This window comes from Parasteatoda tepidariorum, chromosome 1 (assembly GCF_982258835.1).
Source record: "Parasteatoda tepidariorum strain Cologne lab strain chromosome 1, Ptep-v5.0, whole genome shotgun sequence".
Classification (NCBI taxonomy): domain Eukaryota; kingdom Metazoa; phylum Arthropoda; class Arachnida; order Araneae; family Theridiidae; genus Parasteatoda; species Parasteatoda tepidariorum.
The window spans coordinates 59,338,622-59,366,310 of NC_141755.1; the positions used below are offsets into that span (position 1 = coordinate 59,338,622).

At 28.8% G+C, this 27,689-nt stretch overlaps 1 protein-coding gene across 1 annotated transcript in view; it reads right to left on the reverse strand.

Moving 5' to 3' along the window:
- Positions 1–27,689, reverse strand: part of LOC107445831 (kin of IRRE-like protein 3) — a 282,976-nt gene that overhangs the window by 64,197 nt on the left and 191,090 nt on the right. Inside the window, exons 3-4 of the mRNA XM_043040440.3 lie at positions 27,155–27,265; positions 22,086–22,289 (exon numbers count right to left, since the gene is read on the reverse strand). Of these exons, the coding sequence (XP_042896374.1) occupies positions 22,086–22,289; positions 27,155–27,265 (315 nt within the window). The remainder of the gene's footprint in view (positions 1–22,085; positions 22,290–27,154; positions 27,266–27,689) is intronic.

Sequence of the window (27,689 nt, forward strand, 5' to 3'; positions counted from 1 at the left end):
TAGGCAACTAAATGATCGATGGAAAATTCACAAAATTGATACCCTATATAGAAATTCCATCAACTTAAACTATTAAACTGAAAAGTGTTTGGTAAATGTTTAAGTGGAATTAGTCAAAGGAAAATAAGATGCAATGCAAAAAAAACTATATTGTTTGGAAATTTTGATCCAAATAAATATTTGGGCACATAAATTAGCAATAAATATTAACCAAATTGTATAAAAGCCATATTAAGAGATTATATCAACTTGAACTATTTAACAGTTAAGTGCATATTGAATATTTAATTAACAGTAATTAAATTATTAGTACATACAATGTAAGAAACTATATTTTGCATTTAATTCAACTTAAACTGACCGTACATAACCGTTTTTTAAACGATTAAATAAAAAACAAAAATACTGAGTAAGATATTATACAAAAGACTATTGCTTACAAAATTTATTCTAAGCTTAAACAGATGACCTAATACTAACAATTTTTTATAAAAGTAATATCAAGAGATTCTATTCACTATTCAACTTATAAGTGCCTAATATATGTTTCAGTATAAAAAGAAAAATATTTAGCAAGATACAATGCAAAACAACTATTGTTTAAAAATTTTGATCTAAATCAACACTTAAATGCTAAAAGGACAACGAAGTATCGATTAATTTATGCAAAACTAATGCGAAAAGATTCTATTAACTTGTGTCTGGCAAATATTTAAACATAAATAATAAAATACATAGTAAGATTTCATATAAAAATTCAATTTAAGGAAACTACGTCTTCATTAATACAAATTAATTACTCTCAATATTTCTGCAAACCCATAGATATAGATCTCTAGTAATCGCTTTTATACACGCGAGATCTTACTTAAAATTTGCCTGAGCTTAGTTAAAATAAACCTATAAAAACCCTGAGTTACATCAGTCTCTCTATAAATTCATATTAGAGTTTCAGCTCAGTAGTTTCGTAGGCTCTGATGAATATTTCAATAATGTAGCAGTATTTCAGAAGAAATAATTTTATTTAATGTGCGAACTTGGCTATAGAACTGTGAAATATTAATACCGCTCCATCTGTTAGAGTGAATTTGATTTGTGAGCTCTTCTCGACTGGTGAAAGAGCTAGGTTTAATTAAAATCTGTAGCAAATCAGAGGTTATTAAGAGATAAACAATAAGTAAGTATTAGTATTAGTAGTACTTTAGCTTTGAATTCTTAAAATCAGTTGTTTTCACGAAGTTAATAATTGGAATAAAATCAATTGCAATTTGCTTTGTGTAGTTTGTGTAAAGTATTAACTAACATGTGATTAGCGAATTTGTTTTTAAGTGTGAAAAATTATTTATAGATATTTCTGCCTTCAATGTAGCTGTAAGCAATATTAAGACTTAATTTTAATATGAGTAATTTAATATACAGACATTGTAAAGATCATTTTGAAATTTTCTGAAAATCTAGAAAAGCAGCAACCAAATTCAAATTTCGAAATTGATAACTATTTGGTATATGTCTACTCTAAACACAGTTGGAATTTTTACTCTCAAATTATGGTGAAATAAGCGGCATCCATCCAATTAACAGTAAAGTTTACGGTAAAGGTCACTTTTTAAAATTACGATTTTCAAACCGTTTACAGCTAGTATGGTTAAAAAAAACTTAAATGAAAACTATAAGGATTTTTAAGCTTCTACAGCTAGTAGGGTTTAAAAGTAGTAAAAAAGAAATTTATCTGAACATTGAAGATATTTTAGCTGCTTTATAGGGATGAGGTGAATGAGAGATTGGAATTTAACAGCTCATATTCACAAATTAGGGGGGGGGGGGTGCAGGATACTAGAAAGTCTTCACGTGTTGAAGGGAATGGAAAAATATTGTGGTGTCAACACTGGGATTTGATTCCCCGTTCTATCAGTCATGAGATTAACAGCTTAGACCTCTCGGCTATGATATGTACTCATCTGCAAGGAAATAAGGGACTTCATTGGGTTGATCTAGTTGGCGCGATAAAATTCTGGTTTCTTTACCATATTAGATAAAAGTAGTTAATAAACGGTTTTTTCCGCTACCAGCTTGAATTCCGTGTTATTTATGGTTCTTTGACTGTTTTGTGTAAATATTGTAAAATAACAATTAAATAAATTGTTATTTAGACATTTTTTAACAGTGCTCTCTAATCACCTCAAAATAAAGAAACAGCCTACCATACAAAAATTGTGGCATAATGTACATTTTAAATTGGTCACTTATTCAATTTTCGTTCAGTTTCGCAAAAAAATCTTTGGAAGTTTATGTTTATTACAACTACAATTTGAGTTATTGTATATGTTTCAAGCATATTTCACAATATTTTCGTATTCTTGAATAAATTTTTTCGAAAGGACAATTGTTAAATATTAACATATCCTTTTTTTCTTAATTTTGAAGAGCAAATTTTTTCCAAAATCTCTAAATTTCGTAGCTCTTTTTTTATTTTTAATTGGATTAAGTTTAATTAAATTATATTTATCAACGTAAACTACATTTTATCTCTCGCATATCTCTTATTTGCTTTTAGTCCAACTATTTCATAAAACCAATAGTTTTAAATATATTAAAGTAACGTCGATATATATATTTAAATTTAAACTTTATCTGCAGAATTTCCAATCAATACTTTCAGATACTCAATAACTTGTTTTAGTGAGAAATTTTAAATTAATCTGTCTAAAAAATAGACTCAAAAATCTTTATTATAGTTATAATTCGATTCTAAATGTAAAGGGGGTGTTTTAGTTTATATTAAATAAAATGTGTGCAAGATTATTGCTACTATGTGTTGTACTGAAAGGCTATTACGGTTAAAAGAACGAGAACTGAAAAAACTATTGAGGAGTAGAAAAACAACGCATGTGTGATGTAGCAACATCACACTATGTTTACTATATATACATTTTTTAATATGTTATAAAGCATGAAAAATATTAGCACGCCGCAGTGAAGTAATAAAATACTTGAAAAAAGGATTTAAAATGAATAAGGATTTAATTTTAATCTTTGTTGCATAATAGAAACTCAAATTCTTTAACTCCTAACTTCGGAGTTATATTAGGAAGCATTCCACATACAAGAAAAGTTCCTTGATTAAAAAATATAACGAGCGGAAATTGGGTTCCTCTACGGGAAATAAAAACGCCTGCTGGACACTGAACGTAGTAAAAAACAGATAATCTGAATAACTTTTGCTCTCGTGATTGGATAATCTTGTACTAAGCTTGCTTAATGGTTCAAGAAATTATTCTTAAATGTACAAATTAGTTTAAGTAGACGATGCTTAAATTACAAAATTATAAACAAATGCATGCATTTTCTAAAAAAATATTTTTTGGGTGCATTTGAATATTTGATCCTCTTTATATAGAGGTAACTACCACCTAGAAAATATGAGCTGATTATTCATTCAAAAAAGTGTAAGAAAGTGCAGTCTCATTTATTTAAAATAACAATTTTTTTCGTATTTTGTCATATCTCCTCCACAACTTAGGTGAATCAGAAGACTTCCACTCGCAATTACAAGCTTTACTTACCAAAACAGTTTTTGTGCTAATTTTAAAATTTCTTTTGAATATTATTTAGGAAAATATTTATTTATTTATTTTTATTATTTATCTTAACTCATTTAAGAATGAAGTCATTTCATAGGGACGGTTTCATTTTCTAAAAAAAAGCTCTACCATGTTTGTTTCATTATTAGTGTTTATTTGGTAAAATAAAGAAATCTATGTACTGCAATATATCAATGATATAAATATTTATATTTACATTGACTTTTAACTCTTAGTGGTGTTTAAAAGCTAAAGTGATAAGTAAAAGAACGAAACACGTGCTTTTGGTGTTATAAATCTTTCCTGGGATCAGCCATTAATGCATTAATATTTGTCAAAAACTTTTTAAATAGTTAGTTACACATTTTGCATTAATTTTAACTGTGTAATTTTAAATGAAAAAAAAATTAAACTGCAAAATACTAAAAAGTTTCTGAGAATCAATCTTGCATTTCTCAAAAACTAATTGATTGAATATATTGTATTTTGTCATTTAAACTTACTTAATTTAGAATGATTAAAAACTACACAGAATAACAGAAAATTTACAAAAACTTTCGATTGTCGTTAAAATAAATAGTGTAAAAAATAATACACGATCTCACAAAATTAAATTTTTCACGACATTTTGTTAGGAAAACGATTTTCATTAACGTGTGCAAAAATTTTTGAATTACTTATGGGAAATAAGAGATACGAAGAAAAGAGTGAAATAGGGGAATAATCTTCAAGGGAATTATACTTTTGAACACCCTCTCCTTCAAGAAATTAGTGCTGCAATATTTTCTAAATTGTAGCTTCTCTTTCCTGATTAATTTGAAGGTCAAGAATCCAAATCTAATAAAAAATGCGTACTTATTCAGACAAAGTATCGCTTCGTTTCTGTACTCGTAACTTCAAATCATATTTTAAAATATTGAAACAGGATCAAAAACGATTTTTATCACAATAAGCAATTTTTTTTAATTAAATAAAAAAATTTTTTTTAGAAAAGTGTACTTATCCAGAGAAATTACGGGTTCATATTTGATGAAATATCATATGCTCAAAGTAATCAAAATATTTAAAGTAAGTACATGGAGGCATTAATCTTGCATCATAGGATATAAAAACCAAACCATAAAATCAAAAGATATACGGTTGTCATTTTGTGCACTGTCTGATATATTTTCCACTGTGCCTCAAAACACCTCCGGGATTTATGTTAAATATTATAAGTAAAATGGATTCAAATAATAAAGAAATTAAATTTAAATATCAAATCAAATTCTAAAAAGTATAAAATTATCTAAGTTTACTAAATTTCGTTGACTGTTTTAAAATAATTCCATTTTTTTCCAACTTATTTGATAACTTTTTTGAACCCCTTAACGTACAGAGCTTTTGAAAAAAACCGACCAAGAAAGTAAATTTTTTTATGTAAAAAAACACACTGTAGAACATTGTCTTTTCTTTTGGTTGACAATTTTGATATACTGCGCTTTTGTTCCATGGAAAAAATTATATTTAGAGATGGACACGCTCCGGGAACGCCAAAATAATTAAAAAAACGTAAAATAACTACAAAGTAAATTTTGAAAATGTTTGAATATTTTTGCTTTCTTTCTAAAAGGTATAGCATGGCATAAGTACTATAAAGTGGTGAATTATATAAATCTACGAATTATTTCGAAATAGTGGTTCATAAAAATCTACTAAATTTTATTTTATTTTATTACCGTCGTTGACCAGCTGACCCAATTTCATGGGTTTACGACTACTTACGTTCAACTCCGTAGCCTTGTAATTTTGAACCAATCCAGAGGACAAGGAAACTCCTGGATCAGTACCCCCAGAGGTATTGATTTGGTGTGGGAACATGGAGGACTTTGAGACTCGACAGATTTAACGTGCATCAGTCACCATTTACTACACGGGGAGTCTTCGGCCGGCGAGGATCGAACCCACGACCTCTTGGATATGGGCCCAGCGCCCTGCCGGTCAGGCTATCCCGGCCTCAAAATCTACTAAATTGAATTTATTAAACCAAGAATCATAATTGATAAACTACCACTTTAAAATATACTGGGAGGCTTCGCCCCCTGCTCGCTGGCGCTCGCCAACCCCCGGAAGTGCTTTCGCAGTTCATTTCGGATTGCTTCGTAATCCGATGCTCGCTTTGCTCGCTCATTGGATACGTTCTTAACGTCTAGCTTTTGTATACTTTTTTGAACACTGAAGTTCCGAAAACTTTTCACTGTAGAAAATTTCAAACCTGTGCATTTCAATATTAATTTGAAATTGCAAACAGTTCACATATTTTTCTTAATCACACTATTCTAAATTTCAGTTATTGAGAAAAGTAACTGTTGTAAGTTTTGTTTTAAAATCTTTCCCACCAGAGGGCTAAAACCATGTGTTGTAAAACAATATGAAATAGTACTGAACGCCGGATGTAAAGCATCGGCTTCGATGAAGATAATTTTGTGAGAATTTTTTTGATAATTCGGTAGACATATGATGCTCACTATGTGCTCTTGCGCGCAGAAGCCTATCAATTAAAACGTATTAGCGTTTTATATCATATAGATTAGCAATATGATGCTCACTACGTGCTCTTGCGCGCCGAAGCCTATCAATTAAAAATGAAAACTGTTGCCAACGTGAGAAAAGAAATATCATCGGTTTTATTGATACATACGTATTAGCGTTTTATATAATATAGATATTTGCTGTCCGGAGAAACTTGGCATCTCTGTATATTTTATTCTTGAATAAATAAGAGTTACAACTTACAATAATATGTAAATGATAAATATCGATGAAACATTTTTTTTCTTAGCTTTCACATTATTTTTTTCAATTCTTGATTATATTCGAGTGTGAAAAATTATAACAGCGTAAAATACAACGCCGCTTGAATTATCTCGAGTGTGCACAGTTTGGTCTGTTTAGCGCGCTTGAATTAACTCGAGTTCACAAGCTAAGGGGGTAACCAAACTTAAAGCAAAAACGTAAATATTTTAATCATAAAGGCTAGCTTTTTGCTCTGACCGGCAAAACCAGTTCTGAAGCGTAAGAAGAGGTTGCTCCTCCTTCATAAATACACAAAGCAAAGCAATGATTTGTGTATTTATGATAGAACCGGTCAAACCACTTTCCTTGTTACAGAAAAGTTTTTCATGAGGCTTGTCATGACGCGCTAACAAACATTTAAAGCGAAACAGTTACGAATCTCCGCCTCATTCGCGTTGTGCATTTACACTAATTTGAGAAGATGCGAAGCTTAGGATCAGCAAACTAAATAATTTACTCCGGGTTTGCGCAGCCGTTCGAATGACTTGGTGGGCAGAAAGAGGAATCACTATCTAAGTGTGTACGCTGAGTAAAATTTAGTTTCAATGACGTTAATCACCAAGTAAACGTCAAAAAAGAAAACTCCTATTTTCATTCTACCTATGTTTAGAATTTATGCTAACAGGATATTTTTATATTTTTCACCAATGCAAGCTTCCCAAAAATAATTTAAGAAAAGAAAGATGTTTAACATTTAGAAAAAAAACATAAGTTTTAGACGGGGAATATCCTACAGTCTTTTTACGCTTTTGGAATTTAGGAAGAACCTTTCATTATTGAAGTGCGCTTTCCATTTGCTTGTGCTACACCGTTTTCAAGAGCAAGTTTTCAGGTATAAAATTTCCTGAAATCCAGCTCCCGAAGGCTACGATGTCACAAGGCAACTCACCGCTTTCTGATTCTATTCTCCAATCATGTTTTTATGTAAATAAAAAAAATTGGGATTATCATTCTTCGAGAAATTTTCTTTTTGTCTGACTTGGGACTCAATTTGTGTGAAATAAATTTGTTCTTTATTAGAGCTGCTTTCATATATTCATTGCAGTGAAACAGTTTGTATTTTGTCTAAGTTAAGGATTTTTCGATTCATAAAAAAGTGAATGGGTTTCAGTGTGAAATATCTAAAATGTATCACACTTAGATAGCGTGCATCATAATAATTTTTAATAATAATAAATCATTTTCATAAATAATTTTTTATTAACAATCAATAAATAATTAATTCAGATTTATACAATTTTAAGATCTATTTCAACTCCAGCTGAAATAGTTAATTCCCTACAATGTAACTGATGTCAGTTTTTGACATAAGTTAAGAATCTTATATAATTATACAATTTTAATTTTAAGTTATCTCACACCTTATTATTAATTTTATTTTTGAGTTCCAATTAAAATTTTATTAGCTTTTACTCATGGATTTATTAAGTTTTAAATAACAATTAACTTTTCTGTAACATTTAATATTGATTTTTAACTAGTTTTCTACTACTTTATAAATAACGATTTTAATCTCTTATAAAAGTTTATAAAAATTTAAGTAACAGTAAGTCAGATTAATCTATATTATAAATAGGACTACGTGCCACTTTTCACAAAAATTTAAATTACAGTTCATTGCAACTGTCACACAATTGTGCTCCATTTTAGTCTGTACAGATTTAACACCTCACAAAATGACCATTGTTTAATATATATTTTGACTTCAGCTTAAATTGTTAAATCTTGTCATTGATGTCAGTTTTTGGCATCAGATAAGAATCTTATTTAACTATGCGATTTCAATTTCGAATTATGGCTCTTCATATTATAAATGTCCCGCAGTGGACTGATCGTTAAGACACGGTTCCCAGCAGATCACCGAAGTCAAGCATCACTGGCTACGGTCAGTGTGCGGGTGGGTGACCACTTGGATCAGTCTGCGTAGGGACCAAGGGTGTGCGGTATTGGTCCTCGTTAAACTGTGCTACCGTAAAGTGCTCGACTTCGCGCGCAGGTCGTCGGGCTACCGAAGCGGGGGTGCCATCCCTTCCGCAGAGGATCAAAATTGTGATGGCATGTCTTCGGATTATCCTCCGGGATGTTTCCCAGACCGTCGCCAATAGCCCATTGTGCAGCTCTAGTGCGACGTAAAGTAACAACAACAAAATTATATTATAAATTTTATTTTAAGTTCTGATAAATTTTTTCTGTTTTTTTTTTTAAACTTTTAAATAACAATTAACTTCTCCGTAACGTTTGAGTATTTTTCAAATAATTTTTTACTAAGTTTTAAATAACTCTATTTACCTCTTATAACATTGTATTAACAATTAATTAACGTTACAGTAATCTTAATTTTTTTTGATAACAATTAGATAAATTTTCACGAATAATAATTTTTTTTTATTACGAAATTCCTGTTCAAATTCTTCATTTCAGATCAAACTTGGATAAACAAAAATAACTCACATTTACAATTCATTTCATCCAAGAGTAAAATACCTTTACCTGGTTCCTTCTTTTGTGCAAACCCAACTGTCAAAATTAACAATTTATAATCACGTAAGGATAAATTATATTTAATTTAAGCATAGAAATGCCAATCGTCGTTGCAGAAACATACTGTGGAATTAAATAACAACCTTTACATCTGACTAATGGGATTACATGCCGAAAGCTATTTAAGGGAGCAAAATGCAGATAAATTTGGCTGTTCGTTTCCTTCCGTAACGATTCCTTTGGTAACTCGTAATGTTTAAAAGGTCTCAAGGGCAGGTAGACAATGATTTGACTTTGCATGTAACTATTTGTAAAACATCGTTTCGCCAAAGGCCTTCCCTTAATGATGTACAACGACGCAGTTAATGATAGTAGTTCAAAGGTTTATTTGTAAATATCACCTCATTTTTATATGATTCATAATATTGAATAAATACACTTGAAGCACAATTCAATTTGGACGAGTAAACATGTAATTTAGATTTGGAAAAATAAAAATAAATTTCTCATAAAATGAGAAATTGTTAATATATTTTAAATCGTTTCAATGTCGAATTTTGGAAGAGTAAACGAAATACTATCTTGACATTGGATAAATTCCCTTATTCTGAAGAAAATAAAGTAAGAAAAGATTTGAGTATGAAAAAAATGTAAGTACGTTTTCAACGGTGTTTCAGTTTTGAAAAATTGCCATTTGGCGTGGTCAGTTTTAAGTATATGTGGTCAGCTCTGTTTGAGTATTTATCTTTGATTATACCAAAATGGCATCCAGTTTGTACTATGCATCTTTTTGAGAAATATAATAAGAGTTTAAACTATTTTAAAGCATAAAATGATTATATATTGGTAAGATATTCCACATATTTCCCAGGAGTAGTTTTTAAAATATGGCAGCTGATGGAAAATTTGTACGTTCATGATATTTTTCGAAAATTGCTTCCGGCTCATTTTAACTCATTTTTATCATCAAGTTCCACTTTTTTTTTCGATTTCATAATTGTGCTTTAATTTTTTGTTTTTTATTCTCTCTGGATTCTTGATTTGATTTTCCTTTTCCCCTTCACAAATATTAATTTCAAAAACTATCTCTTACTGACATAGAATGGAATGACAAACTATAAGTTTTTACCATATCAAATAAGTCTCCTGCTTCCTCAAGTTCTAGCTGAAAAATATGCAGATCTTTCAAATCTGAATCATAAAATGTTTTTAGCAAACTCTTGCTTCTGATATTGTTAATCGTCTATGGTGCTCAGATCCAGCTGAATTTGTAAACAAGACAAATTAAAAAACACACACTTTTCTTTAATTCACAGGGTAACAACGAGAGTTTCATGGGAGTAAAATAGAACACAAGAATAAAAAAAGAAAAGCTGCCCATCAATAAGGATCTATTCAAATCTATTCTGAGAACTCTTTGAAAATCCCCTTTGATAGTATTGTCAAATAACTTAACATCATTGACTATCTTTGCTATTGACTAAAGCGGCCATCACCTTATAAAAAAGGATTCCTTTTCGATAGTTAGACCTTCAACAACAAAGAAAGCACCGAGTACTACAAAGTGCATAACTTGCATTATTTCTAACTGTTCTGTAACTATCCATCTATTATCAACCACCTTCGAATTCATGTCAATAAAAATTGAAAAAAAAAACCACATTCAAAATTTTTTTTTTATTCAAACATCCTTTTTCTTCTTGAATAAGTGTCATAATACCAATTGAAGAAAACTGACAAATACACCGCAGAGCCATTACATTATGACCACCCTGCTAATAACATGTAGGACCACCTTTAGTTCTCAAAACTGCCAGCACCCGCCGTGGCATTGATTCCACAAGGTACTGATAGGTAGTCTGAGGTATCTGCTACCCTGCGCTCACCCACTTTTCCTACAATTCCCTCACATTGCGAGGGGGTAGCGTGGCAGCACGAATTTGGTTTTCCAAGTAGGACCACAAATGCTCTATTGGATTAAGGTCAGGTGAATTTGGGGGCCAAGACATGACTTGAAAGTCATTGGAATGTTCCTCGAACCAATCCATGACGATTAGACCCTTATGACATGGTGCATTATTCTGTTGGTAAACACCATCCCCCGCATGAAAAACTGTTGGCATGAATGGGTGAACCTGGTCTGCAACTATGTTCAAGTAGCTTACGGGTGTTAGGAACTGCTCTATGAGGATTATCGGTCCTAATGTGCCCCGTGAAAACATTGTTCCCGGGTTAGAAACTATAAAAACCTGGTAGAACACATTGTTATAGATGGAGGGTGGTCATAATGTAATGGCTCTTCGGTGTATAACTCAATGAATCATTTGGATTCTGAAAATAGAACTCTTGAAATGCCAATGTTCAGAAAATGTAACTTTAGGTTTGTAACTAATACTTTGACTTTAAAATTTTAATATAAAATTTCGTATCTAACGCCTACCAACGTATCTAACGCTTATATTATCCCTTTAAAAATTTGTAAGTATTGCCGTCGTATTATAAAAATTGGAGTTTTGATAAATTATGTTGCAACAAAATAATACTCAACAAATGCATATAAAATTCCCAAGATTCATAAAAAAAATCTAACAATTATATAAACGGAACAAAACTAAATGAAAAAAATACTACATAATGTAAATTTTGAGCGCATGAAAACTAACATCATTCGGAATTTAATTGCTCATTAAATTCAAACTCGTAAGACCATGTTCCCTTTTTGGAAAGCTTCTAAACGGTTAAGGCTTAATATTCTCAATATTTTGAACTTTCGTAACCCTTAAACCTTTTTTATCAAATTATAAAAATTTATTTATCTATTTTTTTTATTCAGGATTAATATTTCCAGCTCAATTTATGTAAAGTAACACAATTTTCTTGACATTGATTTATTTTTCAGTCCTTCTAAAAGATTTACCTTTACTTTCGTCACCAATTTATTTTAAACTCTTAGTTCTTAAAGAATCCACTTTTCTGGAAAAATAAATTGATTTTTCAGGATAAAAGGTATCTAAATTATTATTTTTTTCAGTTTATAATTGAAATAAGATTTTTTCTTTTGTAATAAAATTTATTTAAAATATTGAAGATATATTGATGAAATATCTAACAAATTGAATATCTTTGTGCAACTTTCGGAAAAAAAATATTCTTAATAAAACTTCTTTATATTTTAACATATATAATATGGAAAAGCAATAAAATAAAGAGAATAGTATAGTTCAACAATTTATAAGGAAAAAAAGATGTTCAACATATTTAATTTTACTCATTATATATATATATATATATATATATATATATATATATAGCAAGCATAGCACATAAGCAAGCAAGCATAGCATAGCATATAAATCAAGTTAGGAAGCATTAAATGATTATCGATGATGCACGATTGTATTGAAAGTATGTACGATTTGAGCCTTTTCACCTTTTTTCCCATTAGTGTATAATGCAAGAGCAATAGTCTTTGCTTGTCTTTTGCTGTACGATGTTGCCAACATAACCCTCGCCACTACTCCCTTGATATTAGTCAACCCCCCTCCAGCTGGGAGAGTGGGTGAGACTTCTGTTTACACCATACTCCAGTAAATAAAGCCTGTTAAAGTCTATCGACTTATTATTTCTACAATTGTAAATTAAAAACATTACCAAAATAATAGGTTGTTGCCCTTTTATTTTATATATATATATATATAGTCTTAATATGTATAATTTTAAATTTCTTCCCGACAGTGCAGTTAAAAAAAAGCAAAAAAGCAAATTAATCTAATAAATTAATGAGTAACTAAACATTTAACTCTTTTCAGTTAGGAGAAGAATCGAAATTTCTGAATTGTCGACTATAAGAAACCTCTTAAAGTTTCAACTGACAATTAAATCTGCTTCGCCTTTAACTTTCGCTTTATCTTTCGTTTCGTTATTTTCAATAATGATTCGCAGATTTCGAAATCATTGTTGTTTATTTCATCCTTGGCATAACATTAATTTGTGATTTTTGAATTAGACGCTTCTACAGGTTTTTTTAAATATACTAGTTGTCGTTTGTGAACACTCTACGTTGAAATAATTTTTACGCTGTCAACATAAATTTTTGATAGCCTGAAATCTTAAAAAAATTATAATTATTCTCTCATAGTTTTATTTTCCTTATCAAGTTAAGTTTTTCGTCAAGTGCAAAATATTTTAAATTAGGCTTAGTACTTATTCGCTTCTCAGAGTGGTAAAAATCCTATTACCACTGTGACTAAATTAGGCAACTATATTGATATAAAGGTTCTAATTATTGCTCTGATAACCAGCAATATTTATCACCACATTTAGTCAAGCATCACTAGCGTCAATAAGATATTGAGCCGTGAGGACTCAGAGGATAGAGATTTGCCTTCCAATGAGGTGAACGAACCGGGTTCGAATCCGAACAATGGCTGGTGGATATGAGTTCCGCATCCGGCTTGCACCCACCGCAGTGCTGACGTAATATATCATCTGTAGTAGACGGGTCATGGGTTAGAGTCTCCTTGCAGTCAGAACCATGGCAGGTTTTTGCGGTATGGTATATTGTAAAAAAAAAATCTTATATTGTAATTTACGCCAAAGACGCTTTATTAAGTTTGATTACAGGTGTTCAATGAAATAGGAAAAAAAAACTTGGTTCTAAAAAGTTGTATTAATATAGAAAGCGAACAAATTTATGTAAGGAAATCACCATAATTAATCTTATTAAAAAATCAATCGCCTTATTATAGTTAGCGTAGTGTCACAATTAGGTTTAGTAATAAGTACTAATAGTATTATGTTAATTGATGTTTTAAAAGATACTTTTGGAGAAAATTTTTCGATAATCTGGAAATTTTTGACTATCAAGAATTGACTTCCAGCATTTTGCCAAACGATACTGAATATAATTAATATTTATTTTGACGGGATGAACTTGTTTTGTACAGAAAAGGATGTTTTGTTTAGTTTGCTAGCATACAGCCACCAGAATGAGCAGTGAATAGCTGCAGGAAAAAAATAAATAATTGTTTTTATCTTGATTGATTTTTTTGGTATTTATCTAACAGTTTTGGGCATAATTAAGCGGTCATTAATACAGATTAGTTTTTCACTTCGTATTTACCCTGAACGAAGAACGGATATTCAGCTTGTCAAAATTAAAATCAAAAACTATGCCAAACGATACGGAATATAATTAATATTTATTTTTACGGGATGAACTTGTTTTGTACAGAAAAGTATGTTTTGTTTAGTTTGCTAGCATACAGCCACCAGAATGCGCAGTGAATAGCTGTAGGAAAAAAATAAATAATTGTTTTTATCTTGATTGTTTTTTTTTGGTATTTGTCTAACAGTTTTGGGCATAATTAAGCTGTCATTAATACAGATTAGTTTTTCACTTCGTATTCACCCCGTACGAAGAACGGATATTCAGATTGTAAAATTTAAAATCCCAAAAGTATTCACAATGGGGATCGAATATAAATATTTAGTCGAGAAAAAAAAAACGCTTTCGAAATCTGAAAAATTACACTGTAAGAAGGCGAATGTAATAAACATCAAAGCATGTTTAATTTGAAAATGAAACTTAATGTTCTGTCTAATAATCGTCTTTTAATTCTACTATGTTTCCATGTGCAATGAAACCTGTCTTGCTGCTTACTACATTCGCTTTCCTCTGCTATGCTTTTCTTTTCCTTTTCTTTGCTTTTCCTTTCCTTTGTCAGATTACTAGCATTTTTAGTTTTTATTCGCTTACCTGCATCCTGTTTTTACATGAGTAAAAAAGATTTTCACGAAAGAAGCACAATTAGCATTAGAAATTAGCTCAGAGGTCCAAAAAGAACACGTTTTTGTGATGTCTCCAAACATATCAAATTCTACAAAAACCATGGTCGCTAAGGAGTTCTTGCACCTAAACAAATCTCATTGCTTTATAGATTTTTTTCCCGGCAAAATATGTATTTTATGTTAATCAATATGAGCTATACAAAATATTTCAGTTTAAAAATGGGTGTTATGTTTGCGTTATAGTTCTTTATAATAGATTGATGGATAAAAGTTAGAGCAGTGCGAATCTAAAAACTCATCAAAAAGCAAAATACATGGTTTCATTCTTTTCGTAGACAGCAAAACATGTACTTGAAATGAAATGAAAAAAAAGTCACTTTTCTTTCAAGAAAAAAAATCATTTTAAGAAGGTTTCTACTTGGAGTAAAATCTGATGTAAAAATCAATTCCAAAAAGAATACCAGTCCTTTATCTCTGTCATTTCCTACACAGGAGATTATTGGAAATACGCCCTCTCCTCTAAATGAAAATTGAAGAATGGAACAGACCTTTGAGAAAATTGAAAACCTAAATAAAGGACGGAATTAAATATTTGACGAAAATGCCATGAGAATTGGTTAAAAAAATATTTAATTTTTGTAAAAATAAAAAAACGTTATTTAAAAAGAAAAAAAAAACAATTTAACTATAACGACCTAAGTTAATTTTGTTTAATTCATGTGTAAATCATTTTTATAACAGTAAAAGAAAAAAAAAGAAAAAGAAAATTTCAATTTTTATTAAAAATAAGCTTATTTCAGTCTCACCTTTCGCAAAAATGCTCATCGAATAGCTGCCGATGTCGCGAGGAAAACTTACGAAAGTGATGCTTCTCAAGTTTATCTTTTATACCTTATTATGTACAGTTATTTTATCCTTTTTAGACAGCTTGAGAAACCATAGTTTGCAAAATTTGAATTTTGTTTTATTTATTTATTTATTTTTATTAAGGTGGCCAAAATTTTGATTAGTGATAAACTGTTAATGGGGAAAAAAGATTCCTTCCTTCATTCAGGAAACTTTTGCAACTTGTATTGAAATCATGCAAAGAGCCAGTGAAAAGTTCCAGTTTAGTTTTGAACACTAAAACTTATCCGAATATTATTAATTTTAATTTACTATAAATTCCCTTTGTCAATCACATAGCTATGGAATCTGTTTATAATAACCAGAAAACGATTGAAACTTGTGTTAGCGTAACACAGAGTTATAGTAAAGATGTGAGCTTTTTGCATGATTGAAATTTCTTGTAGATAAATAATAAGTAGTGTTAAATCCGCATGAAACAACCGATAGCATGTGCTTTGAAATTTATGACATGAAAAAATATGATGTAGATTTTCTTGACGCGAAAAGACGCGATTGAAACTAAAAGTAATCCGAATCTCAATCATTTTGATTGACTATAATTTTTCTTTCGGTAATTATACAGATATGAAATCTATTTAAAATGATCAGAAAACAATTGAAACCAGTGTTATCGCAACACAAGTTAATAAAGATGTGAGTTATAGTAAAGATGTGAGAATTTTTTATAACTGAACATTTTTGTCGATAAGTAATAGTTAGCGCTAAATCAGTATGAAAGAGCCAAATAACATGCGGTGTATTCTGGCTGCCATGAGACTCATATTATTATTATGCCATGAGGCATGGATTGAGCTCTCTAGCTAGTAGGAAAGATGACATTCTAATAGACACCAAAATGATTTATTAAAATCGCATAAGCAAAATTACATGTTCTACAGCTATAGTGCTGAATTTGAATTCCCTAGTATGATTAGAATATTTTACTTCAAGCAAATTCATCTAAAACTGAGAATTTCGTTTTCAGAGTAAGTATGTTTTTGTTTAGGAGTTCATATTTTATCAGTTAACATAAATTTTATTGAATGAATTTTATGAATAAAGTTGGATCTGAATTCTAAAGAATCCATCTTCTAACAAAAACCTCTTCTTCTGTTATTTGAAAGAACAATTAGAATGTTGTATGGTATTCATATATTTTGCACATCAATAAATACGGTATAAAGAATGATAAGACTGCAAATTTTATGATTCACTAAGAGTAACTGAAAGAAATTTGCTTCCAAAATTTTATTATATATGTTACCGGCAACTTGAAATCTGGCATTCTATAGAATGTCTAAAACTAGTCGACAATGTATGAAACGATTTAAATTTCTTACATTTCCTAAGCATTATATAGAATGCCAAATGAGAAACTGGCAATGTATAAAATTCTGTAATTCAAAATGTCATTCAAGTCTATTATGTTGCAACAAGTAGGTTAATTTCTTATTTTTACTTGAAAATTTTGTTTCCCTTAATAAGAATGGCATATATCAGATTTTGTACAACTTTCATTTTTTTAAGCATTTTTAATAATTTTTTTCAATGGCACTCTCATTATTTTTTACGAATGACATTTTATATATAAGAAATGTAAATCATTTACATAATAACCTCACCCGGACGTTTTTTTTCATACTTGCCTAAATAGCATTTATCATTCTATAGAATGCCTAGGTATTATATACAATGCCTAGGGAAAGAATGTAATACTTTTCATATTTCATACCTTGCTTAAAACTATCCGACATTGTATAGAATGCCTATGCATTCTATAGAATGCCGGCGTTTCATACTTTGTCGGTAACATATAAACTATAATTCAGTTTTCTAAAAATTATCTGCTGCATCAAAATCATTTATTTAAAGAAATTCAAAAAAAACTTTTGAAAACAATATTCAAATTTCAGTTTTTTTACAAATACATAAGTAGTTTTATCTTATCTTTCTTGTTTTATAATATCTGTATACAATATAATTTATTTTCACAAAGCAGCATAGCGAATTTAATATTTTTTATCTGCAAAAAAGCTTCAAAGTAATAGTTTTAGATAAAACTTACTTTTGGTTATTCAATGTATATAGAAAAATGTGTTTGTTGATAAAGTATCATAACTTTAGTATAAAAAAAGAGCAATTTTAACTTATCTTCCGACTTCTTTTCAAGCTCAGATTATTGGAAACACGCCTCGTTTCCCGAAGGAACAACAGGAATAATACAAACGCAAAGTCGTGACTTTGCAAAAACTTTTCGATCCTCCTTTTTTCCATGTTTTTGTTTTTCTTCTTCTTCTTTCCTATTCCAAAATTAAATTTGTCTTCCGAAAAAAAAAAGAGTTGAAGAGCTATTGAACCAAGAAAAAATGGCAAAAAGGGAAAGTGCATGTTCAAGTTGGAGAAAAATAAAATGAATTTTTTAGAATGTTTAAAAGGATATATTTTCGTTTGCTTTAATTTTATTCAATGATATGCAAAGCGGTTGATTTCCTGAGCCATTGTGAATTATTTTAAATTTAAAAATTAATTATTTTTTTACTTTATTCAAAAAAACTATGAAGGTTTATTTTTTGACGCAATTACTTCACAGAATAATAACAAAAATCGACTTTCACAACATCTAAGAGTTTTGGAATTGATATCATTTTCATAATTTTTTTTAATATACTTAACGTTGGTTTAAGCATGTATGATATTTGAAGGAATGCGGAAATATAAAAATAAGTTGCTCTAGAAAGTAAGTTTCAAGTAGCACATAAAGAGTTTAATGAAGGGGATAAAGCAATAAATGTTTATTTGTACTGGACAACAGTCACCTAATTGAGATTCAGGAAACTTTTACAGTGCCTATCTGGAAATCGTACTAAAACTCAGTTTGACCTCAAAATATCACCTTTGTGAAAGTATGGCTTATCACAATGTTGTTATAGTCCCTTTATTTGCATAGCTACATTTTTCATTGGTATTTTAAATTTACAAATTAAGTAGACATCAATTCAATTGCTTAAGATAAAGATATGAAAAATGTTATTCTGCGTAAACACATCAGTCAATCACATGATAAAATATATGGATTTACGTACAATATCAATGAATATATTGTCAAATAAAACAACGAAGAAGAATTTTGAATATTATTTTTTAGTTAACACTTAATAAATAAATATAAAATATTATCTTTTTATCGCATAATCAGCTTTACTGATCGATGCATTATAAATTTTTTGTATAGCAATGATTTTTATAAATAAATAAAAGCTTATTCAAACCATGTGTAATTTTGATTAAAATATATCCATAGATTACATATAATCAACACAATATTGCATAGAAATTTGACAAGAAATTTATTAAATCTTTTTGGAAAACGTAATTTACCTAATGTCCATACTTTTACAAAAATTCTTGCAAGTTTATTTTGTATTTAATTAAAGATATTGTTTAAATTTCTGAATAATGTGAGATTCTTAATATTTTTAAAATAGATTTGATTCAGCTCATTTAATGGAACAATCTTACATTTAATTAAAAATATTGTTTAAGGACATAAAGGCATAAGTTCTTCTTGTAGACGTGCGCAAAACCTTCTATCCACCAGATTCTGAATTATTGTTCCGAAAAATGAAAAGAAATTTAAGTCTATATGATGCAGTCATTAGCTAATTTTTCATTCCACTGTGTAGGTTACATACGAAAAGCTAAAATGCCTTTACTTAAATTAAAAGCAATTGCTTATTTCGGATTTGTTTCATATGCTAGAAATGTCTCGATTGTATTTCAGATTCTTACGTCTGGAGATAAAATGGCTAATTTTAAAGGTTATTATTTTTTCAAATCAAAGACTCATATGTTTGTAAAACTTTTACGTCTATACGACACTTTCATTTCCGCATACATGGAAGCATCATAAACCTGTTTAACACAAAGAGTCTAGTATTTTCCATATCTAACTATAGATGGCACCACCAGATAAACAAATTAAGCCGTAATCTATGGTTTATTTGATAAAACACAAGTCAACCACAGCATTCCTCCAATAACCATTACCTAATGAAAAGCATTGATACAATATCCAGATACTAAATTTCTTTCTTACGGTTTTGAAACCATACTAGTTGCAAATGCTTAAAAGCTATATCCAGTGTCTTTTAAGTATACTACTTGTAAACTGTTTCAAATCTGTAAAAGTAAAAATATATACTTTATCGTAAATTTTATGGTTAATGGAATGGACAGATTGCAACCGATTATTTTGCCGTAATTTAAGAAAGAAAATTCTGACGGAGTAAAAGTAATGTTTACAGTCGCTCTTAAACACTAAGCAATTCTTAAAATGTTTAAAATGCATAGTGCAATTTTGAGTTAAAGTAAATAAGCTTTTTTCTAATATATAGTTAGCAAGTATAAGTTCGAAAATAATTATAAGTAATCTAAGCAAAATTTATGCCTTGTGCGAGAATAAAAGAGAATGATAAATAACAAAACAGCTAATGACGGAAACATTAACTAATTTAATATTCATTAGAATAATAAAATAATGTTTAAAGAATTACGTTGAAGGAATTAAACTAAAAATATTAAAAAAATTGGTTTTAAAACTTCCTTGGTCATTATTTATAATAATTACTCGTGTGTTCTTTACTTATACACATAAATTTACAAACTAATAGGTGTCATTATTACTAATTATAGAAATTTATTTTTAGTAATAGTCTAACAAGAATTCCCATTTTTCATTATTTTATGAAAACATAATATTTAAAAGAAATATGAAGGACAAAATCTTAAATCAAACTTATTAATAACTTAAACGTAAATAAACTTACATGTCAAAAAATAATAAGTAAATAAATAATAAATGAATAAAGTAATTTGAAAAAAATAAAAAGTAAAAAACAAACTTTTTTCTTGCGTATGGCTTTCTGCTTGTTTGGTGATAAAATCAATATGTTAAAAAATGCGACTTAGAAATAAATATATCAGTTTTTGGATCCTTGTTAACAAGCACACACAATTTTTGTTAAAAAAAGCATCCATATTGATTTTTTCTAGGCGCTTACAAACGGTGATTTGTGAAAGAAGATATATAAAATGTATTTCTATCAGATGTTTTAAAATCAATTCAAAAATGCACAGGCAAAGCCATATGAATCATATTTAAATTAACAACTATAAATACTCATAAATAATTTAATTATTTTAGATTTGTTATTCTTTTAACCATTTCCATTTCATAAAATAAATTCCAAAATCAAAACTCAAGATTTATTTATTAATAAAAAAATGATCTAAATAATAATAATAAAAAGTCATGAGTAGTCATTAATATTTAAGTCATTAAGAAAGTCATTAATATTTAAGATTAAATATATCGAATACACCTAAATTTTATGCATTATTAATGTATCTAATAATTATATCCTAAATATTTCATTAGTAAGATCAGATATATTTACTCGTTTTATTTTTTTCCGGGTTGTGTAACTATGTAATTTTAAGTCTTTACTTTATAGTCTTACGTTTTCCTGCGAATAAAAAAAAATTAAAATTTCTTTCGAACGGAATTTCTTGTGAAATATTAAATATTAAGAAAAAGTATTGAATAATATTTATTTAAAAATAGTTTTTTAATATGAGATATATGTATGGCTAAATTTCAAAAATCTCAAAAAGTGAATTTGGATGTGTTGCACTTAAAAGTGATTTTTACTTATTTTTATTTTTTTATGGCCGACCGGACTGTATAGGGGTTAAGGGGGGGGGGCTTGCATCAGAAAGGTTCTGGTTTAGATCCCGGGCAAGGTACGATGTTCTTTTATTCTCTGTACAATCTGTCCTTAGTGTAGGAGTAATGTTGACTCCCCTAATATGTGCCCCTGAAAGAGTAACCAACAAATCTGCCCTGTAAATTCCAGAATTGACGATATTAACTGTACTTTTGACCAATTGGTGTTGAATTTTGCAAAATGCTAATTTCAAATATTTTTCTACTAAACATTGAAATTATGTTATGTAATTAAAATTTAACTTCCATTTATCTTGCATAAGCAGAATCTGAATAGGTGGAAATTCCATGTAGTTAACTTCACACTTTACTCTAAGAAATCAGGATCAAGTTGCGGTAAAAAGTACCGGCACTCAGTGTACCAGTACTCAGTACCATAAACTGCATTTTTTTACCAGAACATGTTGAGGAACAAAACAATCTTTCATACCGGGACATCTGACAAAAAAATAACTCTGTAGAAACTCTGAATCACTGACTAAATATTACTTTAAAATGTACGGTATAATATTTTACGGTAAAATGGTAATAAATTGCAGTTTAAAGGATGATGCAGTGAAAGTGACTGTACTTTGTATCGTAACTTAATCCACAAATTTTTACCGTAAGCCTTCTAATGCTTAATTATAATACTTTAAAAAATGAACTATGATATACTGTAAAGTTTACCAATAAATAAATGTAAGTTAGTATTATTCTGCATTTAAATTAGTTAGAACACTTACAATTCATGTCGAGACTAACGGAGCTCTGAACAGGTGGCGATATATCGTTGTTGACTGCTTGACATGTAAAAGTAGCCATCAGATCACGCCTCTCGAGTGTGGGTAGAACAAGTTCATTCCGTATGACGAGAGGTGACATAATCTCGTAAGTGTCATCGATCACATTGCGACCTTTGTACCACAATAGAGATGGAGAGGGCTTGCCTGGAAACAATAATATGCAAATGAATATAAATATTGAGCAAATCGACTGAAACGTTTACGAAATAATATGCAATTAATTAGACTGCTTGGAAACTTTAAAAAATGTTAATAATAATAATGCAAAAATAGGAGAGACAAAATCGAGGTTATTAATTTGAGATTTAAAAACATCAAATATATTTATAACAAGCCTTAGAGGGGATTTTTAAAAGTAAATACATCAAAGAGAAATTTAATCTAATAAATATATTAGTTAGTTTTTTTTTAATATAGTTTTAAAGTTTTAGCACAGATTTTTTTAAAATATGGTTTAAATATAAAAATATAGTTTTAAACCAAAAATACATACCAGGCAAAAAAAAAAAAAAAAAACTCAGTAAGTATACATAAAAGTTTATTTACCATGTTAATTCCACATGTTTATTCATGTAACAACGGAGTGTAGAGAAAGATTAAATTTGTTATAAAATGCATTTTTGTTATTATATTTTAAATAACTAAGTTTTAACGTTATCAAAAATGCTATTAATTTTCAATGTTTCAATAAAATTACTAAATGCGGATAAAAAGTATTTGAAAAAATGTTTTGTGTATTCTTTTAGTAAATATTTGTAATTTCTGTTTACTCAAAATATTAAAATGCATTAAACATTTTAATTTTCTTTTTTTTAAAAACATACTTTGCTGATACACTTTTTGTGTTTAATAAATTCATTTACATGAATTTCATGTTCCAAGGAGTATATCACGAAGGAATTAATATAAAACTCATAAGGGGATAATCATAAAATTGATCGCTTATAATTTAGACCCGAGCAAATATTTCTCCTACCAAGTGGGAGAGTTTCGTATTCAGAACGTAGTAGTCAACACATGTTACAAAAAGTTCTGCCGTCTATATTGATGACAATTTCCTGTATTCTAAGGCAAGAGCTGAAAACTATTTATTTTACATTTTTTAATAATGAGTAACTTTTTCATAAATTCGATAGGAAAATAAAACCCTAACGTGGTTGCATTTAAAATATAACTAAAATAGGTAAGAACCAAATCATTTTTTAAAGATAAATACACAATTTCTTTAAGAGAAATTATTTTTTTAATTTTTTTTCTTTGCCAAACAAAATCATAAAAGTGTGTACTTGTTATTCCTCAGATATTTTAAGCTATGTGTAATAGTCAAAGGTTGCAAAATATATTTTTGTGAACATTGCCACATGCAATGTTCAAAAATATTAAAGTTCGCAGTAAAGCTATAAATTTTTAAAATATGGAAAACAACAAAATATTATTTGTTATTACGATATTGGTTTAGGTCATCTTGACAACGTAAAAAATAAATTTTAATTATATTCAAATTCAATCAACTAAAGGGACGATCTCAACGCAAAAACGTACTCAAAATGAGCTATTCCCTAAGGATAACTTTCTTTGCATTAACCAAGTTTTATCTTTACATTTACTTACTTTACTAGACTTCGAAATTCAATATAAATTATTGTGAAATAATAAAGAAGAATATACAAACATTATATTTTCATTTTAAAAAAAATAAATACATTGATAGCATAAATATTTCGTAAGTGATACTACTACTACCAAATATAAAACGCACATTATATAGCTAGTAGTAATAGTAGTTATTTTTTCGAAATAAGAAGCTTAATTAAGGAATGGCTTCAAAGTAGCAAGCAAAATGAACCAGTTAATATTAAATATGCACGAATATGCAGTAAGCATTTCTTGAAAGTTTATGAAGATGATATGAAAAATCGTTTGCTTGGATTGCCAATTAGAATGATTTTAAAATCTACTGCAATACCGAGAGTAACCTTTTTCTTCTTTACAAACAATTTCTTCTTGGCAAGAAAGATTGAATAAACTCAAAGTGTTGGCTCGTGCATTGAATAAATTAAAAACTCTACGCCCAAAGAAAAGCAATTTGAATACTATGAACGAAATTTTTTTAAGTACAACAAATTGTGATAAATGCTTTAAATTAGAAATTTTATGAAGTTAAAATACTAAAAGACAGAATTGAAATTTCAGAAAAGGATTTGAAGAATAAAAATAATAGAGAAATACAGTTTAAAAAAATACCAGTTCAGCGTATGAAACGGTGGAGTGCATCCAGAAAAGAAAATCGTAAGCAGAGAAGTGAATTGTTGAAATTGGAACAAGCTTTTAAGGAAATGCATAATTTAGTAAACATTGTAAAAAAATTTTACAAGAGGTTAAATACAATCTTTAATGAAGGGTACTTTAACTGCCAGGTGAACAACGGAGGACATTTCATGATTATATGTTCTCTTTCTTAACAACCATATGATTTTTGGAAATTTAAAATTGGTATACCTCTACCAACTGCGTTACTACCGTTAACACGATGGTGCGCAAAATTATCCTGTGCTCCAGGCTAACAGGAAGATGTTTTAAATTTGATAAAAAATTGTACCGAAAATTTAAGTGGATTAGAAAAAATATGTGTCCTTAGTTTTCATTAAATGCATTTCTCCTCAGATACTTGCTATGATGCTGGACTTGATCAACTCCTAAGTACTTCACAAAAAAGATCAACTGGTTTTGATGAGAGGACTGTTTTCAAATTGGAAACAGCGAATTTTTTACGATTTTGAAGTTACAATGTTACTAATGTTACAATGTTACGATACAAAAACAATTGTTTCAAATCGACGAGGATGTAGGACACTAAAAAAGAATCTCCAAATAACAATTGAATCAGTTTAGTCTTTGAATCCTCTCCGACCATCGTCAAAAAATTTTGTTTTTGCTGATATGCCTCATTACGTAAAGTTACTAGCTATTGTAAAATTTCCAATATTATTATGAACCTAAAGTATTTTGCTTCAGTAATTAGCGTTTAAGGTTATTGTTTCCTAATGATTAAGCATAAGCAAATTGCCTTTAACAGCCTATTTTAAAATCAGGATTCTAAATTTAACCCAACTTAACAAATTATAGTTATCGAACAATGTGTAACTAAAGAAATGTCGATATATTCCTTATTTTTTTTAAATAATAAACGAAAGTAAAAACTGAAAATTTTAAAATAAAGTATTTATTGCGTAATGTACGACAACCAGTAAAATATTTTAATTAGTTCAAAATGGTACTTATTTTAAAATTATGGCTAAGAAAAAATTTTTGAACTATGTTTTTGAACGGTTAATATGTGTTAATTGTGTTTGAAAGATAATATTAAGACATATTCGAACCTATTTTTACAGAGAGAATGATGCAAAGTTTTCACAATATCTTTGTTTGCAATTTCCGAGATCCGTGTGCAGCGCGACCTCACGAGGAGGAAAATCGTAGCTTCAGGTTTAAGAGAGGAATGAACTAGCCCTTCTCTCTTCTCTTTAGCCCTGATCTTAATGATTTGAAATATGAACAGACCATATTTTAAGTTATGAAATGAAACACAAAAAATATAATTTCTCAAATAAACATACATTTTCTTCTATGGATTCAGATTTCTGACGCCAACAAAAGAGGGTAGCCGTAATCTGAGAAATACGGTCCTCCTAATTCGGTGTATATATATATATATATATACATACCGTAAAAAGGGGGGAGTCTACCCATTTTTTCAGTTTGTCAACTTTCAAGTGGTCAAACTTTTGTAAATATTAAAGAAAAAAGGCTTTTAATCGGTGTTTTGGAATCGCTATTTATCCCTCTTTAAAGCTGTGAAATTGATTTTAGAAAATATTAACAGTTACGCTGTTACTGTATATTTTTATAGAACTGCTGACAAATCTCTCGTATGGGGCGAGTCTACCCATTCTACTAAAATTAATGTTAACATTGTAAATAATCAAATTTTACTATTAAATTGTTATTTTAGTTTCTATATAGGATATTTATGAAGTAAAATTCATAACCTTATTATATATTCCATTTTTTTATTCATAAAATAACAGAAATTGAGTATTTGATCGATTATCACATTAACATTATAAAATAACATTTTTTTCTGATTATTGTTGATAAAAGTAAATTAAAATTAATATAAATTTACAATTAAATAATTAATAAATAATAATAATTAAAGATTATTAGCAAAATCGAAATTCAAACATTGGGAATCATGAAAAATCCTTTTCCCATTCTTTTGGGAGGTAATAATAATTTATAAATAATAATTTATTTAACTTGCATTAAATAAAAAAAGTTAATTTTGTAATATAAAAATTGAAAAAATAAGTAAAATAAGCATATTTTATATTTACATTTATATTTAACCTATAAACTTTCTTATTAATGATAAATTTATCAATGCAGAATTAAAATAATATACTCAAATTCATTTAAAATGACTTAATTTTAATATAAACAAAGTTCTAAATTAAATTATTATGCTTTATTAAAACTAAATACGAATGGGTAGACTCACCCCGCGAATTCTGGTTTTTCGTTTACAACAGCAAAACCTACATTCTTTTTGTTTTTTTTTTCATATAAAATTAATGTCATCTTAGTCTTAGATAAGTTTATCACTTAACCAAAGTGAAAATAGTAATAATAATAATATACTTACGGAAAAAAAGTTACTAAAGGTTTGCTGATTTTCAATACAAATCTCTCAAAAGACGTTTGAACAGCTCGGTTAAAAAGACACCAAATAAATAAAAACGGATCAAACTACTACACCGCCATCTTCCTTAGAGTCTGAACTAAATCCTCCGTCGGTAAAAAAAAATTTATTTGCAATTTAAAATAGTGAAAATTAAATAAAACTAAAATGGGTGGACTCGCCCCTGGATGAGTAGACTCGCCCCGGTTTACGGTACACATCAGGGTTGGGGATAAAATAACATAGTTTAAAAATTTAGTTCACATACCTCCTTCTGTTTCACAGATAAGATGCAGACCCTCTCCTTCATTGTAAGGTCCAACAATGCCACTAAGTATTTCACCGTTCATATCCTTAATGATGGGATTACCAGGAGGCACTGAAATAAATTTCGTATTATTTTAATTCATTGAAACATAAAGAAACAAAAATGAAGGGATAAAGATTGTTCCAAAAGACTGCGTAAAGTAGAAATTGATAATATTCAATCAATAAAATTTATTTGATAAAATCGCTCATTTTTTTTTCTAAAATACTTAAAATGGAAATTTCCATACAATTTTCTGTTTGTTTTGAGTTAAAAGTATTGCCTGCCTGTAATTTTGTTATATTCATTGCTTGATTTCAAAGAAAAAAAAATATGCATGCTTTAATTTTAAAATGTCATACACAAATTTTAAAGTAGTTTAAAACATTGATTTTTAGTTGTAATTGTTTAAAAATGCAGTACTAATTTATCTGGATAGTCAGGAGAATATATAATGCTTCTTTTATGAATTCAAAGTGGCTAAAATATTTTTAAA